Source organism: Delphinapterus leucas, chromosome 2 (genome assembly GCF_059928025.1).
Source record: "Delphinapterus leucas isolate spDelLeu-1000000601 "Yukka" chromosome 2, BTC_Dleu_Yukka2, whole genome shotgun sequence".
NCBI classification, from domain to species: domain Eukaryota; kingdom Metazoa; phylum Chordata; class Mammalia; order Artiodactyla; family Monodontidae; genus Delphinapterus; species Delphinapterus leucas.
In genome coordinates, this window is record NC_143130.1 from 118,215,140 (window position 1) to 118,237,616 (window position 22,477).

Sequence of the window (22,477 nt, forward strand, 5' to 3'; positions counted from 1 at the left end):
TACTGCAAAGCCACAGTAATCAAGACGGTATGGTACGGGCAGAAAAAACAGAAATATAGATCAGTGGAACAGGATAGAAAGCCCAGAGTTAAACCCACGCACATATGGTCACTTTATCTATGATAAAGGAGGCAAGAATATACAATGGAGAAAAGACAGCCCCTTCAATAAGTGGTGCTGGGAAAACTGGACAGGTACATGTAAAAGAATGAAAATAGAACACTTCCTAACACTATACACAAAAATAAACTCAAAATGTATTAAAGACCTAAATGTAAACTCTTAGAGGAAAACATAGATATAACACTCTATGACATAAATCACAGCAAGATCCTATTTGACCCACCTCCTAGAGAAATGGAAATAAAAACAAAAATAAACAAATGGGACCTAATGAAACGTAAAAGCTTTTCACAGCAAAGGACATCATAAAGGAGGTGAAAAGACAACGCTCAGAATGGGAGAAAATACTTGCAAGCGAAGCAATGGATAAAGGATTAATCTCCAAAACATACAAACAGCTCATGGAGCTCAATATCAAAAGAACAAACAATCCAATCAAAAAATGGGCAGAAGGCCTAAAAATACATTTCTCCAAAGAAGATATACAGATTGCCAACAAACATATGAAAGGATGCTCAACATTTCTAATCATTAGAGAAATGCAAATCCAAACTACAATGAGGTCTTCTGCCCATTTTTGGATTGGGTTGTTTTTTTGTTATTGAGCTGCATGAGCTGCTTATAAATTTTGGAGATTAATCCTTTGCAAGTAAGTCAGAAAGAGAAAGACAAATACTGTATGCTAACACACATATATGGAATTTAAGAAGAAAAAATGTCATGAAGAACCTACGGGTAAGACAGGAATAAAGACATAGACCTACTACAGAATGGACTTGAGGATATGGGGAGGGGGAAGGGTAAGCTGTGACAAACTGAGGGAGTGGCATGGACATATATACACTACCAAACGTAAAATAGATAGCTAGTGGGAAGCAGCCGCACAGCACAGGGAGATCAGCTCGGTGCTTTGTGACCGCCTAGAGGGGTGGGATAGGGAGGGTGGGAGGGAGGGAGACGCAAGAGGCAAGAGATATGGGAACATATGTATATGTATAACTGATTCACTTTGTTATAAAGCAGAAACTAACACACCATTGTAAAGCAATTATACTCCAATAAAGATGTAAAAAAAAAAAAAAAACTACACTGAGGTATCACCTCACACCCGTCAGAATGGCCATCATCAAAAAATCTACAAACAATCAGTGCTGGAGAGGGAGTGGAGAAAAGGGAACCCTCCTTCACTCTTGGTGGGAATGTAAATTGATACATCCACTATGGAGAACAGTATGGAGGTTCCTTAAAGATATAAAAGTAGAACCACCATATGACCCATCAATCCCACTACTGGGTATATACCCTGAGAAAACCATAATTCAAAAAGACACATGCACCCGTGTTCATTGTAGCACTGTTTACAGTAGCCAGACATGGAAGCAACCTAAGTGTCCATCGACAGATGAATGGATAAAGAAGATGTGGCACATATATACAATGGAATGTTACTCAGCCTTAAAAAGAAATGAAATTGAGTTATTTGTAGTGAGGTGAATGGACCTAGAGCCTGTCATACAGAGTGAGGTAACTCAGAAGAGAAAAACATACCGTATGCTAACACAGATACATGGAATCTAAAAAGAAAAAAAAGGTTCTGATGAACCTAGGGGCAGGACAGGAGTAAAGATGCAGACGTAGAGAATGGACTTGAGGACACGGGGCGGGGGAAGGGTAAGCTGGGACAAAGTGAGAGGGTGGCGTTGACATATATACACTACCAAATGTAAAATAGATAGCTAGTGGGAAGCAGCTGCATAGCACAGGGAGATCAGCTCCGTGTTTTGTGACCACCTAGATTGGCGGGATAGGGAGGGTGGGAGGGAGACGCGAGAAGGAGGGGATATGGGGATATATGTATACGTATAGCTGATTCACTTTGCTATACAGCAGTAAATAACACAACATTGTAAAGCAATTATACTCCAATAGAGATGTTTAAAACATTGCTTATAAAAGGGTGTTAAGTGGAAAAGCATGTTTAAAACACTATGTAATACAAGTTCAGTTATTAAAGAAAATGTAAAAAAAATTGAGGGATTCACAGCTCATTCAGAAAAGATACACAGCAGAGTCATACAGGATTTCGGGCTTCCCTGGTGGCGCAGTGTTTAAGAATCTGCCTGCCAAAGTAGGGGACATGGTTTCGAGCCGTGGTCCGGGAAGATCCCACATGCCATGGAACAACTAAGCCCGTGCGCCACAACTGCTGAAGCCCATGTGCCACAACTACTGAAGCCTGCATGCCTAGAGCCCGTGCTCCACAACAAGAGAAGCCACCACAATGAGAAGCCCGCGCACCGAAACGAAGAGTAGCCCCCGCTCACTGCAACTAGAGAAAGCTTGCGCACAGCAACCGAGACCCAATGCAGCCAATAATAAATAAATAAATATGGGGGCTATTTATTGTTTTTAAATAAATTTATTTAAAAAAAAAGAATCATACAGGATTTTGTAATTGGAAAACTGATTACTGCTTCATGCTGCTCTAGAAGTGGGTTGTTATATTTAATACTTATTAGATTTTATACTTCTAAATTGAAATTGTGATCATTATGACTTTTTCAGAGTAGATTAAGGGTGCACTAACAGTTTCCAAATTTTTCGTATTTGGAAGTTTTGCTGCTAAGTCATTTTTCCATGTTAAATAGCTATACAGAAATGGATCCTGTCATCATTGCCTCTGAAGGAGTGGAGAAATTCAAAAATGAAAATTTTGAAATTATTATTGTTGATACAAGTGGCCGCCATAAACAAGAAGACTCTTTGTTTGAAGAAATGCTTCAAGTTGCTAATGCTATAGTAAGTAGCTTAATTTAACAACATTATTAAGACTTTGGTTAAATTAATTATAAATCCTGATTGAGTTTATGAACCATATAAATTATTTTTTGCCTGTTAGAAAGATTCCAAGTAACATATTTTTATTTTGGGCTCCTTTGTCTGTATGATAAGGACTTAATCTTCTGTACATTAATATGAAATTTTCATGAGTATTGAAATATTTCCTTTCTCACTTAATCATCTTATTAGTATGTATAAGAAAAAGTAACAAGCAAAATAAATGAGAACCTTTAATAGCTGTTGAATTTCCTTTCTGTAAATTATTTAAATTAACTTAAAAACATTTGCTTTAGGTGAATTTTGAAAGATTTTTAAAATGAAGCATTTAAAAATATTAATAATCATTTAGTGTCTCTTTAAAATTGTGATGGAAATAACTTGGGAAGAAGTGGTTTATAGGTAATCTATAGCACATATTATGAACCCATGTTTTGCCATTGAGGTGTTGGCAGTAATTCTTTGGTTAATGATTAATACTAATACATTGTTTTGTTTTGTTTAGCTGTGCCATTATTTTGACCTAGGTGAGCAGACCTAAGGGAAATATCCTCATCTGTCCTTTATTTATTTTGCTTTCAGCGCACACTCTTCTACTTTTTTTCTCTGATTTACTGTTGCTATTGCATTTGTCTAGAGTGTGATTCCTCTAGATCATTGCTTAACTTTTTCCTCTTTATTCAGGCCTCAGCTCAAATGTTACCTCCAGACAGGTCTTCCCTGACCACCCTACAGAAAGAAACCTCTCACACCTCAGAACTGATTTTCTCTGTTCCATTTTAATTGTTGTACATCTGAAATGTTTATTTGCCTATTTTTTTATCTGTCTCCAGTGATTAGAATGTAGGTCCCACAAGGATAAGGATTTTCTTATTCATCTCTTTGACTGAGGACATAAATGGTGCCCAATACATAGTACTCCCTCAGTAAATACTGATTGATTGAATAATTATAATAAATATTTTTTATAGCTTCTAATGATGAAATTTCCTTAAGGTCAGTAAAAATATATATCTTTTCTATTTAAATTTTCTAGCAACCCGATAACATTGTTTATGTGATGGATGCCTCCATTGGGCAGGCTTGTGAAGCCCAGGCTAAGGCTTTTAAAGATAAAGTAGATGTAGCCTCAGTAATAGTGACAAAACTTGATGGTCATGCAAAAGGAGGTGGTGCACTCAGTGCGTAAGTATCATTGATGTTATTGTCCCGTGTCTTGGGCTTAGTGTGTGTGTGTGTGTGTGTGTGTGTGTGTGTGTGTGTGTGTGTGTGTGTGTGTGCGTGTGTGTGTATTTATGGCTTTCTTATTAATCATTTAAAATATATTCCAATGGTGGACATAGTATGGTCTGTAAAAGAAGTTTAAATAGAAACAGAGTACCTCTGATACAGTTCTCCTTTAGCTAGTGAAAAGAAACTTGAGCTATGTACCTTTGTCTAATTACCTTTAAAATCTTCTAGAAATTTGTTTTCCTTTTTGAGGTTATTTTGTGTTTTCTTTTTCTTTGCAGAGTTGCTGCCACAAAAAGTCCAATTATTTTCATTGGTACAGGGGAACATATAGATGACTTTGAACCTTTCAAAACACAGCCTTTCATCAGCAAACTTCTTGGTGTGTACAGTAGTGGGGATATAGAAAAACCTTCAAGAAATAGTATGAATTTTTAGGACAGATTAGGATTTTAATTCTGCCCTCTCGCTAACTAGCTCAGGAAAATAATTTTCTTCTATGATTTATCTTCTGTACCTGCAAACTAAGGATGGTGGTTATCTGCTTCCTGTAGTTAGAGTGGTAAAATGAGCTATTAGATGGAAAGTTCCTTGGAAAAGTTTTAGAGCTCAATACAGAAGCATGTGGTTGTAGTAATAGCAGTGATAATGGCAGCAAAACTTTCATAATGTCTCCAGGTGTTTGAGAGCATGGAATTTGGAATTAAACCCTGGGCTGCAGTTCCTGCTTTGTCACTTAACCTCTCCAGCTTCAATTTTTCACCTGTGAAGTGCCTATCTCACAGGCTTATTATGTATGTGCATGCATTTTGCATAATGTAAAACAGATACACTATTAGTTATTAATTTTACTTTTTTGGGTCTTATAGGTATGGGTGACATTGAAGGACTGATAGATAAAGTCAACGAGTTGAAGTTGGATGACAATGAAGCACTTATAGAGAAGTTGAAACATGGTATATGAGTAGCAAAAAGCATTTGATCTCAGATGACTTACCTGGATTTCTTTTGATAAAGCTATAATTTGTTTGAAATGATACATCCATTAAAGTCAATTCTTCAAATGTTTACTGTTTTAGATTTATATATAAATCATTTTAAATCTCAGGCATCTAAGCAATTGTAGAATGGAGTGTTTTTATTTTCTTTCTTGTAATCAAATTGCATTAAGATTAAAATTGAAGCTTTCATTGGGTTCCTTGGAGTAAAACAGGTTAAAAGTACGTTAGAATACTCTCTTCTGATTGGTTTGTTTACTTATAAATTTTATATTTATATGTAATAAAACATATAAAAAGAAATTTAAAAGAATGAGATTAAACACCCACACATGTTTTCTTTACTCCACATTGAAGTCAGCTCCTATTGAAATGTGATTAAGAGCTCAAGTTTTTTAATCTAACATGTGACTTTTTCAAATTACTTAACCTCCGACTACCCTGGTGGTCCAGTGGTGAAGACTCCACGCTGCCACTGCAGGGGGTGCGAGTTCAATCCCTCGTCAATGTCCAGAAGCATTTAACATATTATTGACCATTTCTGTTTTTCTCAAAATGGTATTACTCTTAATTTCCATGGCCACATACTATCCTGCCTCTTTGCTCCTTCTCATTCATCTTGTCAGGTGCCTATGCCTTTACTTCTCAAATGTTGATGTTTTCCAGGGATCATTCTAGGCCATCTTCTTTCTCTGGAGCTTCAGACTCATATCTGTATGTGTAGATGCTTAGATCTTCCTTAGACATTTAGTTCAGTTTATCCTTGTCTTCCCATCCTAACCTCCCACCCCAGTGTTATCATCTATGAATTTAACATCATTTGTCTTGTTGCCAAAGTCAGAAATTTGGATGTTGTCATCAACTCATCTCTTCCTCACTCTGCCCAGTCCTTTTCCGATCAGTCATTAGTCCTAGTGATTCTACCTCCTAATTATCTCCATTCCATCCCCTACTTCCCAGCAACTATGCAAGTTCATCTCTTATCTAGATTGTTTATTCTAAGTCTTTTAACAGATATTCCAGTTTTTTGGACTCTTCCCCTTGGATCAGTTTTTTATACTTCAGCCGAAATGATCTTTCAGAAATGCAAATTTGATCCTATTACCTTTCTTAAAATCTTTCAGTAGCTTCCCATTTCCCTTAGAGTAGTTTTGAATGACTCCACTATCTAACCCACATCTTCCGAGTCATGTTTTGACACTATTGTTTTTAGCATTCCGTGTGCTGGTCATGCTGAATTTCTATCAGTTTCTCACATGTACGCTGCTGTCTCTGCCTTTGCCCTTGCTGGTCCCTTTGCCTGTTAGGTAGTTATCCTCTCTTCTTCCTACTTCTGTCCTTCTTTATCCCAGCCAAACCGGCTAACTCCTACTAATACTTCAAGTCTTTCCTTAAATGTGCTTCAGGGACATTCTACCTTATCCTTAGACTAAGTTAGAACCCCCTACTGTATGTTTCCATTGGATCCTGTAATTGCTGTATGAGTCATCACAATGATTTGATGTCTGTCTTCCCTGCTGGAAAGTGAAGGTAGGTTTCATAGCTGTGTTCTTCCTCTTTTATGTTCACAGTACCTAGTACAGTTTCTGGCACTTAGTAAGTCTTTAGTAAATATTTGTTGAATGAATGAATCTATCCTTTATTGCCTGATTCTTTCCCCCTGCTACTACCACACTAAACTGGGTAATATATTCCTCGTCAGTCTGCTTTCTGACTCCTAGATCTCTCTTTATATCTCTGCATTTTGCTTCTGCTTCTAACATTCTACTCATTTCTGTTATCACCAAGGGCCTCCTGATTTCCAAATGTAGTGACCTTTCTCTTTCCTCTTGGCTCCCAGTACTTAACAGTTTTATCTGCCTTTTATATTTTCAGACTCTTCACTTGGGTTCCATGACAGTGGATTTCTTATATTTATCATAGCTTCAGTTGTCATTTCTGTATAATATGTATTTTAGCCTTAATCTTCTCTACCACCGTTTTATTTTGCATTTCTAGCTGCCGGCTATAACATTTCTTTTAAGATATTGTACTGCTACTTCAAATTTAGAATGCCTAAAACCAAACACCATTTTTGTTTATATCTTTGGACAAAAATAGAAAATAATCTTTCTCCTTTGTCTTGTTCTTTCTGTTTTTCTCCTTAACTGAATTTACATAATGATGAAATGCTCAGATTCTAAGAATATCATTCAATCAACTTTGACAAATGCACAATAATCTACACTCCATCAGGAAATAGAATATTTCCATTACTCTAGAAAGTTTGCTTATTCCCCTTCCCAGTAAATACTTCATATTATAGGAATCCTAGAGTGTATCTTTTTTTCCCACATGGTTTCTGTGACTCAGCATAATATTTTTGATATTCATCCAGGTGGTTGTACTCACCTGTAGCCTGTTCCTTTTTTTTTTTTAATTAATTTATTTTATATACTTTTGGCTGCATTGGGTCTTCGTTACTACACACGGGCTTTCTCTAGTTGTGGTGAGAGGGGGCTACTCTTCGTTACAGTGCATGGGCTTCTCATTGCGCTGGCTTCTCTTGTCGCAGAGCACGGGCTCTACGGGCCTGGGCTTCAGTAGTTGCGGCCCGTGGGCTCAGTAGTTGTGGCTCGCAGGCTCTAGAGCGCAGGCTCAGTAGTTGTGGTGCTTGGGCTCAGTTGCTCCATGGCATGTGGGATCTTCCCGGACCAGGGCTTGAACCCGTGTACCCTGAATTGGCAGGTGGATTCTTAACCACTGTGCCACCAGGGAAGCCCATAGCCTGTTCTTTTATTGCTGAGGGTAGTATTTCATTCAGAGTCTATCCATTTTCCAGTTCATGGACAGCTAAGCTGTGTAAGAAACTCCAAATAATCTTCTAAAGTGCTTTTGCCCATTTTACAATTCTCATCAGCAGTATATGAGAGTTCTGTTTGTTCTACATTCTCTTTAACTTTTGGTGTTGTCAGACTTTTTAATTTCAGTTATCCTAGTAGGTATAGTTTGTCTCCTTTGTTTTCACATTTCCTGTATTTATGTCCATTTTCTCTGATAGAATATGAGCTTCTCTAGGATAGGATCTATCTGTCTCCACTGTATTCATCCTGTGATCTTGTGTGTAGTAACTGCTCAGTGAATATTTATTGATTGGATATTTCATAAGTGTGCTTCAAGATGAGCCCATGATTAAGGAAAATCATTAGGCTTTATTGACTGGAAATGTTCATTCTCTAATATATCTGCATCATTTATATTGTATTTCAGGTCAGTTTACGTTGCGAGACATGTATGAACAATTTCAAAATATCATGAAAATGGGCCCCTTCAGTCAGATCTTGGTTAGTTGTACTAAAAAGTTTTTTTCTAACCTCTTTTGTTTTTGTTAAAGTTTCTAAGAACAGATACCCTTGCTTTAATTATTTTAATATTTGGGTAAAAATAGATACTTTTAAAACTTAGTATTAACATTAAAGCCATTAATTAAATGTGAACATTCTGAACAATTAATCTCAAGCTATTATTGATTTTATGTTTAATATATCTTTTAGGGGATGATCCCTGGTTTCGGAACAGATTTTATGAGCAAAGGAAATGAACAAGAGTCAATGGCCAGGCTAAAGAAATTAATGACAATAATGGATAGTATGAATGATCAAGGTAAGGTGGTAGATTATTTGACTTGGAGGACAATGTTCTGAATATCAGTAAGTTGAGAGTTTAACTATGTTCTTGTGGACAAGATGGGGAAAATTTAGACTGAAAGATTATTGTTAGGGAGATTTCTAGCTGCTTGAAAGCTCTTGCTCAAAGGGTTGGGATTACTGGGTTGACCTCCTCATTGAGAGAAATGTCTAGTATAGTGCTTCTCCAAATGAGTTCTGTGGAGAGAACACAAGTTCTTTATGGTGTTGATAGAAATAACTTAAAAGGGGAGTTCTGTAGTCAAATAAATTTGGGGGAATGCTGAGTTTAAAAAAAAACACTAGTAAGTTTATTTATTGTATGTCTCCTCAGAGCTCTAATATGCTAACATGAATTGGGAATCTGTAAGAGAGAGATAGTTTATGCAGTGTTTACCAGCTTATTTTGCTCTGTAACTCTCAAGGTTTGGTCTTCTCAAGTACACTGCTCTATCTCTAATCCTACATTATCCCTTTCTCCTGTACTTTCAGGTCCTCAGCCCATGAATATCTCTAGATCCATGACCTCTTTATCTTTTCCCCAGTATTTGTAGCACCCTTTCTGATTGAACCCAGCAGGCATGCCAAACATTTATCACCCTTTTGTAGCCCTTCTACTCTTGACCTCTGTTCTTATTTACAAAGAAATACAGGCTTTTGGCATTGAATTCTTTCAGCCTTTGGCTGATTTATCTATGAGATTGTGGCAGCCACAAACCATTCTTAAAGCTTTTTCAAGGACCTCTCTCCATCAGTAAAATCCTCTGCTATATCTGCAGTCTCTCCTTACCTACTGACTTTTTTCCCCCATCAATATATAAACATTCTTTCTTAAGTTCACAATTTCACATTTTCTAGGCTTCACTTCTCCCGCATGCTTTTACTCTGTCTCTCTTTTCAGTCAAGCTTCTTAAAAGGATGGTTTGTGTTCCCAAACTACTGAAATCTGACTTCTCTCCTCACCATTACTGTGAAATAGATCATACAAAGATTTTCAATAACCTTCCACTGGTCTACTCTAATGGATACTCTTCAGTTTTTTTCTTGACCTTTATAACATTGGATGTTAAACACCTTTTTCTCTTGGTTTCCATTATACCATCTCTCCATTTTACCCTTACCTTTATTGGTTTCTTTTTTTTGTTTGCTTTTTTGGTTTTGTTTGGTTTTGTTTGTTTGTGTTTTTGGCTGTGCTGTGTGGCTTGCAGGATCTCAGTTCCCAGATCAGGGATTGAACCTGGGCCACGGCAGTGAAAGCCCAGAATCCTAACCACTAGGCCACCAGGGAACTACACATACCTTTCTTGTTCACTTAGTCTCTTTCACTGGTCTCATCCTCACCCAACCTCTTAAATGAATATATGCTACAGTTTTCTGTCCTCAGCTAGTGTTTCTTATTGTTCTGCTCAGTTTTGAATAATTAATCCACATCTATGCTTTGTCTACTACCTGATGATTTTTTGTAGTCTCTACGTCTTTCCTGATCTCTAGGCCTTCATAGTAACCCAAATAATGTTTCTCTCTCATCTGTGTATCTTCAACACTATTAAAAGTTGTGCAGGGCTTCCCTGGTGGCGCAGTGGTTGAGAGTCTGCCTGCCGATGCAGGGGACACTGGTTTGTGCCCCTGTCCGGGAAGATCCCACGTGCCGCGGAGCGGCTGGGCCCGTGAGCCATGGCCACTGAGCCTGCGCATCCGGAGCATGTGCTCTACAACGGGAGAGGCCACAACAGTGAGATGCCCACGTACCGCAAAATAAAAAAAAAAAAAGTTTTGAATGTAGAATTAATAACTGCAGCCATATCTAGAGTGTTTATTCTGCCCTAGGTACTGTCCTGAGCACTTTACATATTTTAACCCACAACAACTCTTAAGGGACAATTCTGGGGTCAAAATCCAATCTAGCTGTTACAGATTAGGATACAGGGAAGTTGAGTAATCTGCCAAAGGTCACTAGCTAGGGAATGGAGAGGCTGGGCTTCTGGCTTGAGAGTCTATACTCTGGATCACTTCCTGTCTAGGTGCTCACTGAATGGTGGACAGACATCTCTATTACACGTTTGAGAGTTTTCTGAGGTACATCAGTTCCAAAATGTAGTGATTCTGGTTTGGTGAGTGACACTTCCACCTATCTGTTCAATTACCCAAGCTAGAAACTGGGGTCAACTTAGATTTACTGTCTAGTCATTCTATTGATTATGGATATAGAGGTATTGAGATGCCTAACTTTTCTCCTTTCAGTTGTGTCAGTTTTGCTTTGTGTATTTTGAAGCTCTTTTGTTGGGTGCATACACATTTAGGATTGTTATGTCTTCTTAGTGAATTGACCTGACCCTTTTATCATTATGTATGTAATGCTCTCCTTTGCCCTGCTCCACTTTATCTGATATTAATGCAACCACTCCAGCTTTCTTTTAATTAGTTGTTTGTATTATATATCTTTTTCTATCCTTTTGCCTTTAACCTACCTGTATCATTATATTTGAAGTGAGTTTCATATTAACAACATGTTATGTTTTTTCTTTTTTAATAATTCTGATAATCTTTTAACTGATATATTATCTATATATTAGGATTTAAGTTCTGCCATTTTATCTTTTGTTCTGTTTGTTCACTCTGATTTTTGTTCTTTGTTTTCTCTTTTCTATCTTCCTATGGATTGTTTGAACATTATTATTCTATTTTAATGTATCTGTATGTTTTTTAGTATGTTTCTTTGAGTAGTTTTCTTAGTGGTTGCTCTAGGTATTACAATATATATACATACTTAACTTATCACAGTCCATTCGTATCAGTATTTCATCACTTCAAGTACAATACAGAAACCTTAACATCACCTTAGACTTAGTGAGTTATACTTCCTAAGTATTTCTTGTATCTTCTCTCTCCTCTTTGTCTCTATATCCCCTGAATTAGTTCATACACTCATCATTCCTTACCTGGATTGCTACAGTAGCCTCCTGACACTTCCCTTTCTCCACTCTTTTTTTTTTGTGGTACACGGGCCTCTCACTGTCATGGCCTCTCCCGTTGTGAAGCGCAGGCTCAGCGGCCATGGCTCACGGGCCCAGCCACTCCGCGGCATGTGGGATCTTCCCGGACTAGGGCTCGAACCCGTGTTCCCTACATCGGCAGGCGGACTCTCAACCGCTGCGCCACCAGGGAAGCCCTTTCACTCTTTTAATCTGCCTTCCTCACTGCCACAAGAATAATCTTTCTAAACATAACAATTCTGGGATCGAAATCTTTCAGTGGCTCTATGTTGTCTTCGTGATGAATTCCCAACTCCTAAGCCTGGTGTACAAGTTCTGTTATAATTTTGTCCTTACTTACTTTTATAATCTCTTAAATCTCTCAGCTCTTATCCATGTATTTTTCCTTCTACACAAAACTAGTTTCATTTATTCTAGGAATCCATGTTCTGCTTCCTAGAATATCCCTTGCTCTTTTCTCTTCTTTACTTATACTTGTCCTTCAGGACTACACAGTTAAAGAGAAACCACCAGCATGGAGCCTTTCCTGACTTCCTTTCTTCTTTGAATTATGTCCCCTTCTGCTTTTTGCTTAACTCTCTCCTATTGCTTGCCAGGATGTGCTGTTATTCGCTGTCTTCTTTCTCTCACTCCATTTGAGCTCTTGGAAGGAATATGATACACATTTTCTAAATATTTTATCATGAAGATGTGGCTTAAAAGCTGCATTTATGAAATGGATTTAGAGGTTTTAACAGACTATAAGTTTATTATGAGATAATTTGATCTTTATTTGTATTACATGAGTAATTAGTCTTCGCCTGGATTTCAGTTCACTTCTGGACAATATGCTTAGAGGGCATAGACAAATTAGAAAATGTAGTTAGGAAATCAGCGTGGTAAATGGGGTGCTAAACCATGTTATAAGAGGAACAGTCAAAAGAGTTGGATATTTGTCACCTGGAGAAAATTCACACGAGACATCATGGCTCTCAAATAATTTGAAAGCCTTATTCTTTATGCCTGGCAAGGAGACATCTATGCAAAATAGGAAGGAATGTCAGGCAAACATATTTCATTTTAATATGTGAAAAGATTTTCCATAATTACGGGTATTAGAATGGCATAGATTGACTTATTTTGGATAGTGGGTCATCTCTCCTGGGGTTGTTAAATCAAAGTTAGGTGATCACTTATTGGGGGATATTGTGGAGAGAATGCAAACATAATAGAAATTTTGTTCCTGAGATTGTATGCAACTAATGCCATAAGAAATGTACCTCGTATTCTAAGAGTTATCAAAACACTGGAAGGAATTAACTCATTCTTTACGTTACAGAAGGCGTTAAAAAACTAGTAGTAATTACTTGATTATATAGGAAATATACAATTATTCTGTTGATTATAGATAGAACCTACCTACTTCTACTTGCTTATATGCCTAAATTTATGATTTAAAGGATAATAGTTATTTAGAGCTAAGGTAAGCACTTTTGTTCCTCTTTGAAATATACCTTATACCTGTGGCATATACTCTGAGGAGCAGTTGGATATGAGATATAGAAAGGGTGGACAAAGAAAATTTTTTCAAAGAAAAATTTTCACAATGTTCTATTTTACTTAAACTGTAGGGTGAGTAGATGTGTATTTGTTTTATTGTTTTTATAGCTTATGGATATTATAAATATTCTTTTGAATATATTCCATGTTTAATTTTAAAAAACCGGATGAAGACACAGCAGATGATAACAACATTTGTTAAATTTGGTTGGTGGTTTCACCACTGTATTTCTTTTCTGTGTGTAAGATATTTGCATGTAACTGCTTTGACAATGAATGTTAATTGTGTGTACGTGAAAGTTATTGACCCTTGCCTACAGAACTGGACAGTACTGATGGTGCCAAGGTTTTCAGTAAGCAACCAGGAAGAATCCAAAGAGTAGCAAGAGGATCAGGTGTGTCAACGAGAGATGTACAAGAACTTTTGACACAATATACCAAATTTGCACAGATGGTAAAAAAGATGGGAGGTATCAAAGGACTTTTCAAAGGTAAGAAAAATAACAAGCTCATCATTAGTTGACACACTGAAAGGAAAGAAAGAGGTTGAGAAACTAAAAATTAAAGCCAGGGAGTACTGCCAGTATTAGAAAATACACTGCTGAATTTCATGTCATATTCAAGTACTTCCAGGATTTATAATGCAATCTGTGATTTATCTGTTTTCAGATTCAAGGTAATAAATGCTAATATTTTTAAAAATCACACTTAATGAACTTTATTTTTGTGAGGTTATAGTATATATTAAAGAAAATTTAGAGAATATAAGGAAATATAAGAAAAAAATTTAAAACACCCATTACCTTTACTCCCCAGAGAATCCCATGGGTCTTATTGCAAATAACATTTGATATAACTAGTGCTTTTTCTTTTCAAACATCATGACTCTTTTTCCATATTGTCAGAAATTCTTCAGAATATAACTTTTAACCACTGAGTACTATTCCAGTTACGCATGTACCTTTGTTTAGCACAATGCGTCTTTGTTGGATGTTTAGGCTGATTTCATATCAGTATCAGTTCCTGTATCAGTTCCTGTGCAGTCTTCCATGAGGCCAGGGATTTTGTCTGTTTTGATCATAAATATAGTAGATGCAGAATAAGTTTTGTAATAATTCAGTATTTCCAATTTAATGGTCAAATGTTTTTCAATATGTTTTATTGATTACTCACGTTTAACATTTCTTCGTACATTTATTGGTTTGAATTTTCTTGGTGAATTCCCTCTTACTTAGGTTACTTGTCCATTTGTTTTATTTTTTTCCTTATTGCTTTGTAATAACTCTTTAAAATTCTTGGACTATACCTGCAAATATTTTTCCCAAAATTTCATTTGCCGTTCATTTTTATTTTTAATTAAAAATGAAGTTTTAGTTTTTTTAATTAATTAACTAATTTATTTATTTGGCTGCATCAGGTCTTAGTTGCGGTATGCGGGATCTTCGTTGAAGCATGCGGGGTCTGTCATTGCAGCACATAGGCTCTTTGTTGTGGCGCGCGGACTCTAGAGCACGCAGGCTCAGTAGTTGCAGCATGCAGGCTTAGTTGCCCCGCAGCATGTGGGATCTTAGTTCCCCGACCAGGGATCAAACCCACATCCCCTGCCTTGGAAGGCGGATTCTTAACCACTGGACCACCAGGGAAGTCTCTGAAGTTTTCATTTTTAATGCAGCCAGGCCTTTTGGTTTGGTTTCTTTTATACTCATAAAAGCCTTCCCCATGTTGATACCACAGTAGTCACCTATACTTTCTTCTACTTGTTGTTTTTTTTTTAGGTTTTTACTCTTTATCCCACCTAGAATTTATTTTGCTGTGTATTGTCTAAGGTAAAAAGGTAAGTTTGTTTTTCCAAAGGGTTAAAATCAACTGTCCTAGCCCTCTCTTTAAGGTTTTTTTCTATATCATAAACACTATTAAGGTGAATTTATTATTTAAGAAATATTGATTAGGTAAGCTCCAAAGACGAATAATACCACTGAATAGCTTTCTTAAAAAGATGGGTATTTACATAAGTTTTTATCACGTTTTTAAATTTTTTTTATTTTTTAATTTTTTTTTTGTGGTGCGTGGGCCTCTCACTGTTGTGGCTGGCCTCTCCCGTTGCGGAGCACAGGCTCCGGACGCACAGGCTCAGCGGCCATGGCTCACGGGCCCAGCCGCTCCGCGGCATGTGGGATCCTCCCGGACTGGGGCACAAACCCATGTCCCCTGCATCGGCAGGCGGACTCTCAACCACTGCGCCACCAGGGAAGCCCTATCACATTTTGTCTTTGACAGTTTGCTTACTTTCCTTGCCTACTATATCCTACTTTCTTTTTTGTGACAAGGGAGAAAAGTTAGACAAACAAGTTTAAAATTGGTTATAATTCCTAACACCACATATTATTTCAGATAGTGATTTATAAACACATTAAGTCAGTTTAACATCTTTCCCAAATGACCCTGACTGTTCTTGATAGAACTACTGCAGATCTGTTGGTCAGATCTTGTCTAAGCATTAACTCCTCAATAAAGGCACAACCAAGATGAAGTGGGCAGTGGATATGGTACACGTCCTTGTCACACCAAAGTCTTAATAATTTTTCGAAGTTTTAAGTCCTCAGAGACAAAAACTCTTACAACAAATCACAGTGGTTGTAAAATTCACATCTTACACAAATTTATTAATTATGAAACATTTTTTACATGTTTTATCATCTTTTATAAAAACACATCTTATGGTTCTTAATTCATTTAATTTAATCATATTAGCCAGCTTTGATCAGAGAATCAGGGTCATCTTTGATTTGCATTTTCACAAATGTTCCTGAGAAGTACCAGAGTTAATGTTCCTTTGAAATAAATAAGTTTTGCTGAAGCAGCTCTACTTATTCATTGCTATTGCATCACTGATGTCTTTGGCTTTCTGTCTCTTAAGAGCACAGCAGTTATTCTCTAAAGGATGCTCTTATCGCTTCTGCGCCAGTGTGCATCTCTTTCATTGGCTGCCTTTTTACTGTGGAGTTTCAACTGAGTGTGTAGAAATTCATTAATAAATGGAGTTGCATTATTCTTTCTATTCTCTGAAGCTTTTTGTTATTTATAATAGCTTCTTAGATATACACATCTTCAGGTTCTCTCAGACTCATTCTTTCATATCCATTTATCAGTAATCCACTCTCTTTCCCAATTAACCCATATCTGTAAAGTTTTTTGTTCAGCATTCTACCATGTCACTATTAAACAATTGTTACAGCTTACTATTAATAACCACTGGATATGGTTTTGCTTATAGTGGCTCATTCACAGGTATAAGTAAAAATGTTAACAAAAATTGTAGCCCTTAAGAAAGTTCCTTAGGGCTTCCCTGGTGGTGCAGTGGTTAAGAATCCGCTTGCCAATGCAGGGGACACAGGTTCGAGCCCTGGTCCGGGAAGATCCCACATGCCGTGGAGCACCTAAGCCTGTGCGCCACAACTACTGAGCCTGCACTCTAGAGTCCGCGAGCCACAACTACTGTGCCCATGCGCCTAGAGCCCGTGCTCCGCAACAAGAGAAGCCACTGCAATGAGAAGCCCATGCACCGCAACGAAGAGTAGCTCCCACTCGCCGCAACTAGAGAAAGCCCGAGCGCAGCGATGAAGACCCAACGCAGCCAAAAATAAATAAATAAAATAATTTTAAAGAAAAAGAAAGTCCCTTAATATTGAGTTTCACTTGTTCTTTCTCAAAAATATGTATGAAATTGGGATAAAGAGTAGAAGGGGAATATGTACAAATAGAAATAATTGTGTTAGAGTGATAAGATTATAGGTTTCTTTCTTTATATTTACTCAATTTCTATGATACCCTGATTATATTACAGTCTATATTGACTCAAAACCTTTTTTTCTTCAGGTGGTGACATGTCTAAGAATGTGAGCCAGTCACAGATGGCAAAATTGAATCAACAAATGGCCAAAATGATGGATCCTAGAGTTCTTCATCACATGGGTAAATACAAAGTTGTTGCCAGTTGCTAATACTTGGTTTAGTTTACAAGGGTTGAGTTTTAATATGCCTTTTGTTGTGATATGAAAATCTGTTCAAACAATGTATGATTTAAGTAAAAGGGCCATCTACCTTCTAAGTTGAATGGTTGTAACAGTGCTGTATAAGCTGAGGTTTTATTTACTCCTCTGCTGCTGTTTGTGATTTTTGAGCAAGCTACTTAATCATCTTTTGTTAATGCTTGTTCTGGTGACCTTTTTCCTTAGTTTAGAATCTGGATAGTTTGATTAGACTTTGGAATTATATAACGATTTTGAAAACCCAGTTCCACTTTTACCATGTAACCTATAAAAAGTTCTTTAAACTTTCTGAACCTCACTTTCCCCTTCTGTAAAATCACAGGCAATAGCTCGTCAGGAAATTATGATGATTAAATGAGCTAATAGATAGGAAAGCATTTAGTACAGTTCTGGGCATAGAACACATGTTCAATAATGGTGAATTGTTTTCTTACTTTAAGTCCTATGAAATAACTACCCCCTATCCCTGCCCCAAATTATTACTATTTACAAGACTCAGACTCCCCAGGAAAAACATTTTTGTTTAGATTTACTGACTCCCTACTGTGTGACAGGTACTGCTCTGAGATCTCTTCATGTAGTATGTATTTCTCATAATGTGATGAGGTAAGTTATTCATTCTCTTTTATAGATGAGGATACTGGTTATAATACAAATTTTTATGTACTTTAAGGCTGATGCAGTCAGAACCCAGTATATTTTTTTAGAAGTTCAAGTACTTATTAGGCAAAAGTAACAAATGTTTCAAGTTGTGTTTAATAATTATCTGATTTTATTCTACTCTCACTCTAGGTGGTATGGCAGGACTTCAGTCAATGATGAGGCAGTTTCAACAGGGTGCTGCTGGCAATATGAAAGGCATGATGGGATTCAATAACATGTAAAGAAGATGCCTTAATTTAAACTGACTCAGTTGATTACATTGTTTGCTGAGACCTCAGAGTTTCCCTCCTTTTTGCAAACAGGAAATAAAAGTATTTTTCTTGTCTGTCTTGCCCCTTTTCTTTCTCTCTTCATCTTTTATCCCCCTCCTTTTCTTTTTCCTTCCTTCCTTTTTCCCTCCCTCCCTTTCATATAAGGGAGGAATATATGTTTTTTCTGGAAATCATTATATTTTTGCTTTAGATTTTCTTCTGTTAGTTTTCAGCCATCATAACACATCATAACACTTCTTAAGTTAAACAAATCATGATGTAAAATTTTAGTATTGATACTTAAAAGTTTTTAATTGTCTCAAAGGCCAAGCATTGCATTTGTAAACAGTCCTGGTCAATAGTTACATGATGTCTCAATAAAAGTGCTGTAAAATAAACTTCAAAGTCGTTATAAGTTAAGGGGTTGTTAACTTTCTTTATGGCTTAAAATTATCAGTGTATCATGTTAAAAGGCAGACAGAGAAGCTAATATTTAAAACTATTCTCATAAGTGTACGTTTATTGGGACATATGATAGAGTAACCTAACCATTAGTATTAGGAATTTTTGTTTAACTTGGAATAATCAAGATAATTTTGCCATAGAAAATCTTAGGTCTGCCATTTAAATTGAAATTGTGAATTTGGTTACAGTTCACAATTTAATGTTTTGTATATAACTTGCATTTTTTTACCTCATATTTTTGAAGCCTTAATGGCAATATTTGATTTTCTTGAAAAGCCAATTTTGTTATGTTTCTTACATACCAAAAATCTGCTTGAAGAAATTGATATACTTTGATGATAATAGCTAATGTATAGACTTCCTAACGGGAATATAACTGCAAATATTAGGCTGTCACTATTATATATTAAAAATAATGAGACCATGACAAGATTGACTTGGTTGTTGGTTACTTTGGATTGCTGCACAGTTCAATTAGGACAATGGCTTTTCAGTAAGTTATGGAATTTATTTAAAATACTAGAATAATTATTATACCTACTCATTATTGACATCATGAAGATAATGGATGTGGTATAACAGTGCATTTTGAACTAGGGTGAACTGATTTTGAACTAGGATGACCTGATCTTCAGCAAAGAATTGATTTGTAGAAGTAGAAGAGAGTGAAAGAAATAGCTAGTTTTTATAGTATTAATTTTTTATAACTCAAGTGTTTTAAAAGGGTCTTAAAATCCAAAGTATCTTCAGAAAATAATTACATAGAGAATGCAACCGATTTTCTTGTTTATTTGGGCAAAGATTTTATATCCCACCAAATCATTTTCACCAGCCAAAAACTAATATCCCTATAAAATATTTGTATACCCTGTAAAAATTACATATCTTGTGTTCTGCAGAAATGTCATCACAAGGTCCAGCTACAGAAATTTGACAGTAGAGAAAATATTGTTCTCCAAATTAGTTTCTTATTAAACTGATGCATACCATCTTTTCTGGGCATGCATTTTTGTGATTTCTATCCTCAGGGTACCACTTTTTCATTTTGACCAAAAAAGGAAATGAGACACTTGGCCAAACTGTATGGCTTTGGGCATTGTTGTTAGTATTTTTGGGTGTGATGCAAATTATATTTTTCAGAAGCAAAAATAACAGTGGCAAAGGACAACTAAAGGTCCAGAACATGTAGTTCAGCTTCTATTTCTCTTGCCTCTTCTATAAAATGAGGAAATTGGGGATGTTCTCTGAAATTCTGATTCCATTAATTCCTCAACCTGGCATCTTTTTAGTTACAAAAGCTATCTTTCATTTCTCACAGTTTCTATCAAAGTACTCATTTTTTGAAAGCGTAAGTACTATATACCAGAATTAAATTCTTTAATAATTTGAACAAATGTCCTTTTATTTTTCACTGTTGTTAAAATTGGTTCCTTAGCTTTTTGATATATGTTCTATTTCCAACTTAGAGCACTAACTAGATCTAATATCATACAACATTGCATTCTTCTTGGATTTTATTATAATGTTACTTAAATATGTACCAACATAAAATTAGGTATAATTTCTTGCATTTACAATGCTTATGTAATTTTAAAACAAAACCAAACAGAACTTAATTATCAGAAAACTACAGTACCTAGAAAAGGCAAATTAATAATTTAATCTGATGGATGTCAGTGTTCTGAAAGTATCGTATTTGCTAGCATGTAAAATATAAGGTGTATACACAATGCATTGCAACTTTATGGAGGAATTTTTTGGAAAAAAATAATTACTTTTCATCATGTAGTAAAAGCAATTTTAAAGTGTGTTACATAAACCATTATATTGTTCAAATAAATACAGTGTGTCATAATGTGAGAAGTCCTAAGTTCTGATATGCAGTAATATTGTACTAACCTTGAATAGACATATAACGCACATAGCTAAAAATAAATGTATTGTTATCAAAAATACTGATATAGAGAAGGCAAGACCAGGAAATTTACTAGAACTAAAGTTTCATCATGCATATTAATGTTGGAAAAATTACTATAATATTAATACCTTATGTCAGTGAATGTAGAGGTTCTGAAAAGTAAACCATAATATAAAATAAAATTGAATGATTTTCTTTTACAGGTAGGTTTAGTACCTATAAACAAAAATTTGAGTAAAAAATGGAACAAAGTATTTAAAATAAATGTGAAGGAATTTCAGCTTGTTGATTGTGTATGCAGTAAAAGCAAATATTTTACTATAATAAAAAATAATAGCAACCACAGAATTTGAATGAGCCAGGGAGAACCATGGCTAAATAACAACTAAATGTAAATAAGTTTTGGTCTTCCTTAAAACCTGGCAATAATTATTAATAAAGCCAAGTAAGGTGCATATTCAAAACTAGGAAGCCATCATCACAGCTCAAATCTGTTTCTGTTCATTGCTGGCATTCACTGGATTAGAAACATAGTCATCTTCAAAATTCTGCTCTAAACTCCAGTTACCATGCTCTGAACATTAAGCTATTGCATTACAGTTAAACCTAATGCCTTTTTTGCTTCTGAGCCATGAGTTACAGGAATGATGGATTTATATCTCAAATTTTGAGGTATTAATTTAAATTTTACTTCTAGATCACCTGTATAGTCTGTGACTTGTTGTTGATGTGATGTGAAATTTTGCTATGAGTCTTTTCCCAACACTTTGCAATTAGGGGTAGATAACAATTTATTTGTGCTCATTGTTGAGTAATTGCTAACCCAAGCCTCTAGTCCCTATCCTTCTCTACTGACCTCTTGTCTGTAATATGGGCGTATTGAGTACAAGGTAATTTTTGGATGCTTTTAAAGGAAGCTGGTAAATTATGGCACATTTCCTTTGGTAGTATTAATGTGGTGCATACAAGCTGTTGAGGTTGGCATGCCTGTGCTACTGTTTGCAACTCTCATTACTTTTCTTTCTCTTCATTCAAAATCATTATTTGAAGTGCATATAGATCTTTTAGCTTCATTTGGCTTAAAAGTTTCTCTCATTAGCCTAAAACAATGCATTTCTTTTTTTTTTTTTTTTTTTTTGCGGTACGCGGGCCTCTCACTATTGTGGCCTCTCCAGTTGCGGAGCGCAGGCTCAGCGGCCATGGCTCACGGGCCCAGCCGCTCTGCGGCATGTGGGATCCTCCCAGACCGGGGCACGAACCCGTGTCCCCTGCATCGGCAGGCGGACTCTCAACCACTGCGCCACCAGGGAAACCCAACAATGCATTTCTTGTACCAGTTGGATCATAAATGGAAAGACAATCAAGAAATTGCACAGCAGTACCTGTTTGTAGGAGAGATAATTTAGATGAGTCTGACACTAAGAAAATCCCCTACGTGGGGCCTGAGACTACTCTGACATAAAGACTGTCTTCTCATGGGAAGCAGAAGTGAGTAATATCTTGTAATTATGGTCTATTTTTCTTAAACAACACACGCAAAAGTTTTGTGACCTTCCAGGGAAAAGTCCTGTGTAATGTCTGCATATCTGCATAATTTATGTATCTTGCTTGTTTGCTTTTTTGATTTTAAAATAGAATGAGGGAAATTAAAGAGGTAACCCAAAAGAGGTAAGGGTTGTTACTGGATATATTCATGGACCAGAAATTCCCAAAGTTTCTGACTTTGGGAATCAATTAAGTGGTTC

General features: G+C 36.2%; 1 protein-coding gene across 3 annotated transcripts in view; it reads left to right on the top strand.

Moving 5' to 3' along the window:
* Window positions 1–18,423, top strand: part of SRP54 (signal recognition particle 54) — a 43,146-nt gene extending 24,723 nt beyond the window's left edge. For all 3 annotated transcript variants that reach the window (XM_089907607.1, XM_022570725.3, XM_022570724.3), the window contains 9 exons: window positions 2,772–2,922; window positions 3,998–4,146; window positions 4,473–4,573; window positions 5,061–5,147; window positions 8,439–8,512; window positions 8,723–8,831; window positions 13,707–13,877; window positions 17,263–17,358; window positions 18,228–18,423. In XM_089907607.1, the coding sequence (XP_089763733.1) occupies window positions 2,772–2,922; window positions 3,998–4,146; window positions 4,473–4,573; window positions 5,061–5,147; window positions 8,439–8,512; window positions 8,723–8,831; window positions 13,707–13,877; window positions 17,263–17,358; window positions 18,228–18,319 (1,030 nt within the window). In that variant the 3' untranslated portion in view covers window positions 18,320–18,423. The remainder of the gene's footprint in view (window positions 1–2,771; window positions 2,923–3,997; window positions 4,147–4,472; window positions 4,574–5,060; window positions 5,148–8,438; window positions 8,513–8,722; window positions 8,832–13,706; window positions 13,878–17,262; window positions 17,359–18,227) is intronic.
* The last annotated feature ends 4,054 nt before the right edge of the window (window positions 18,424–22,477 follow it).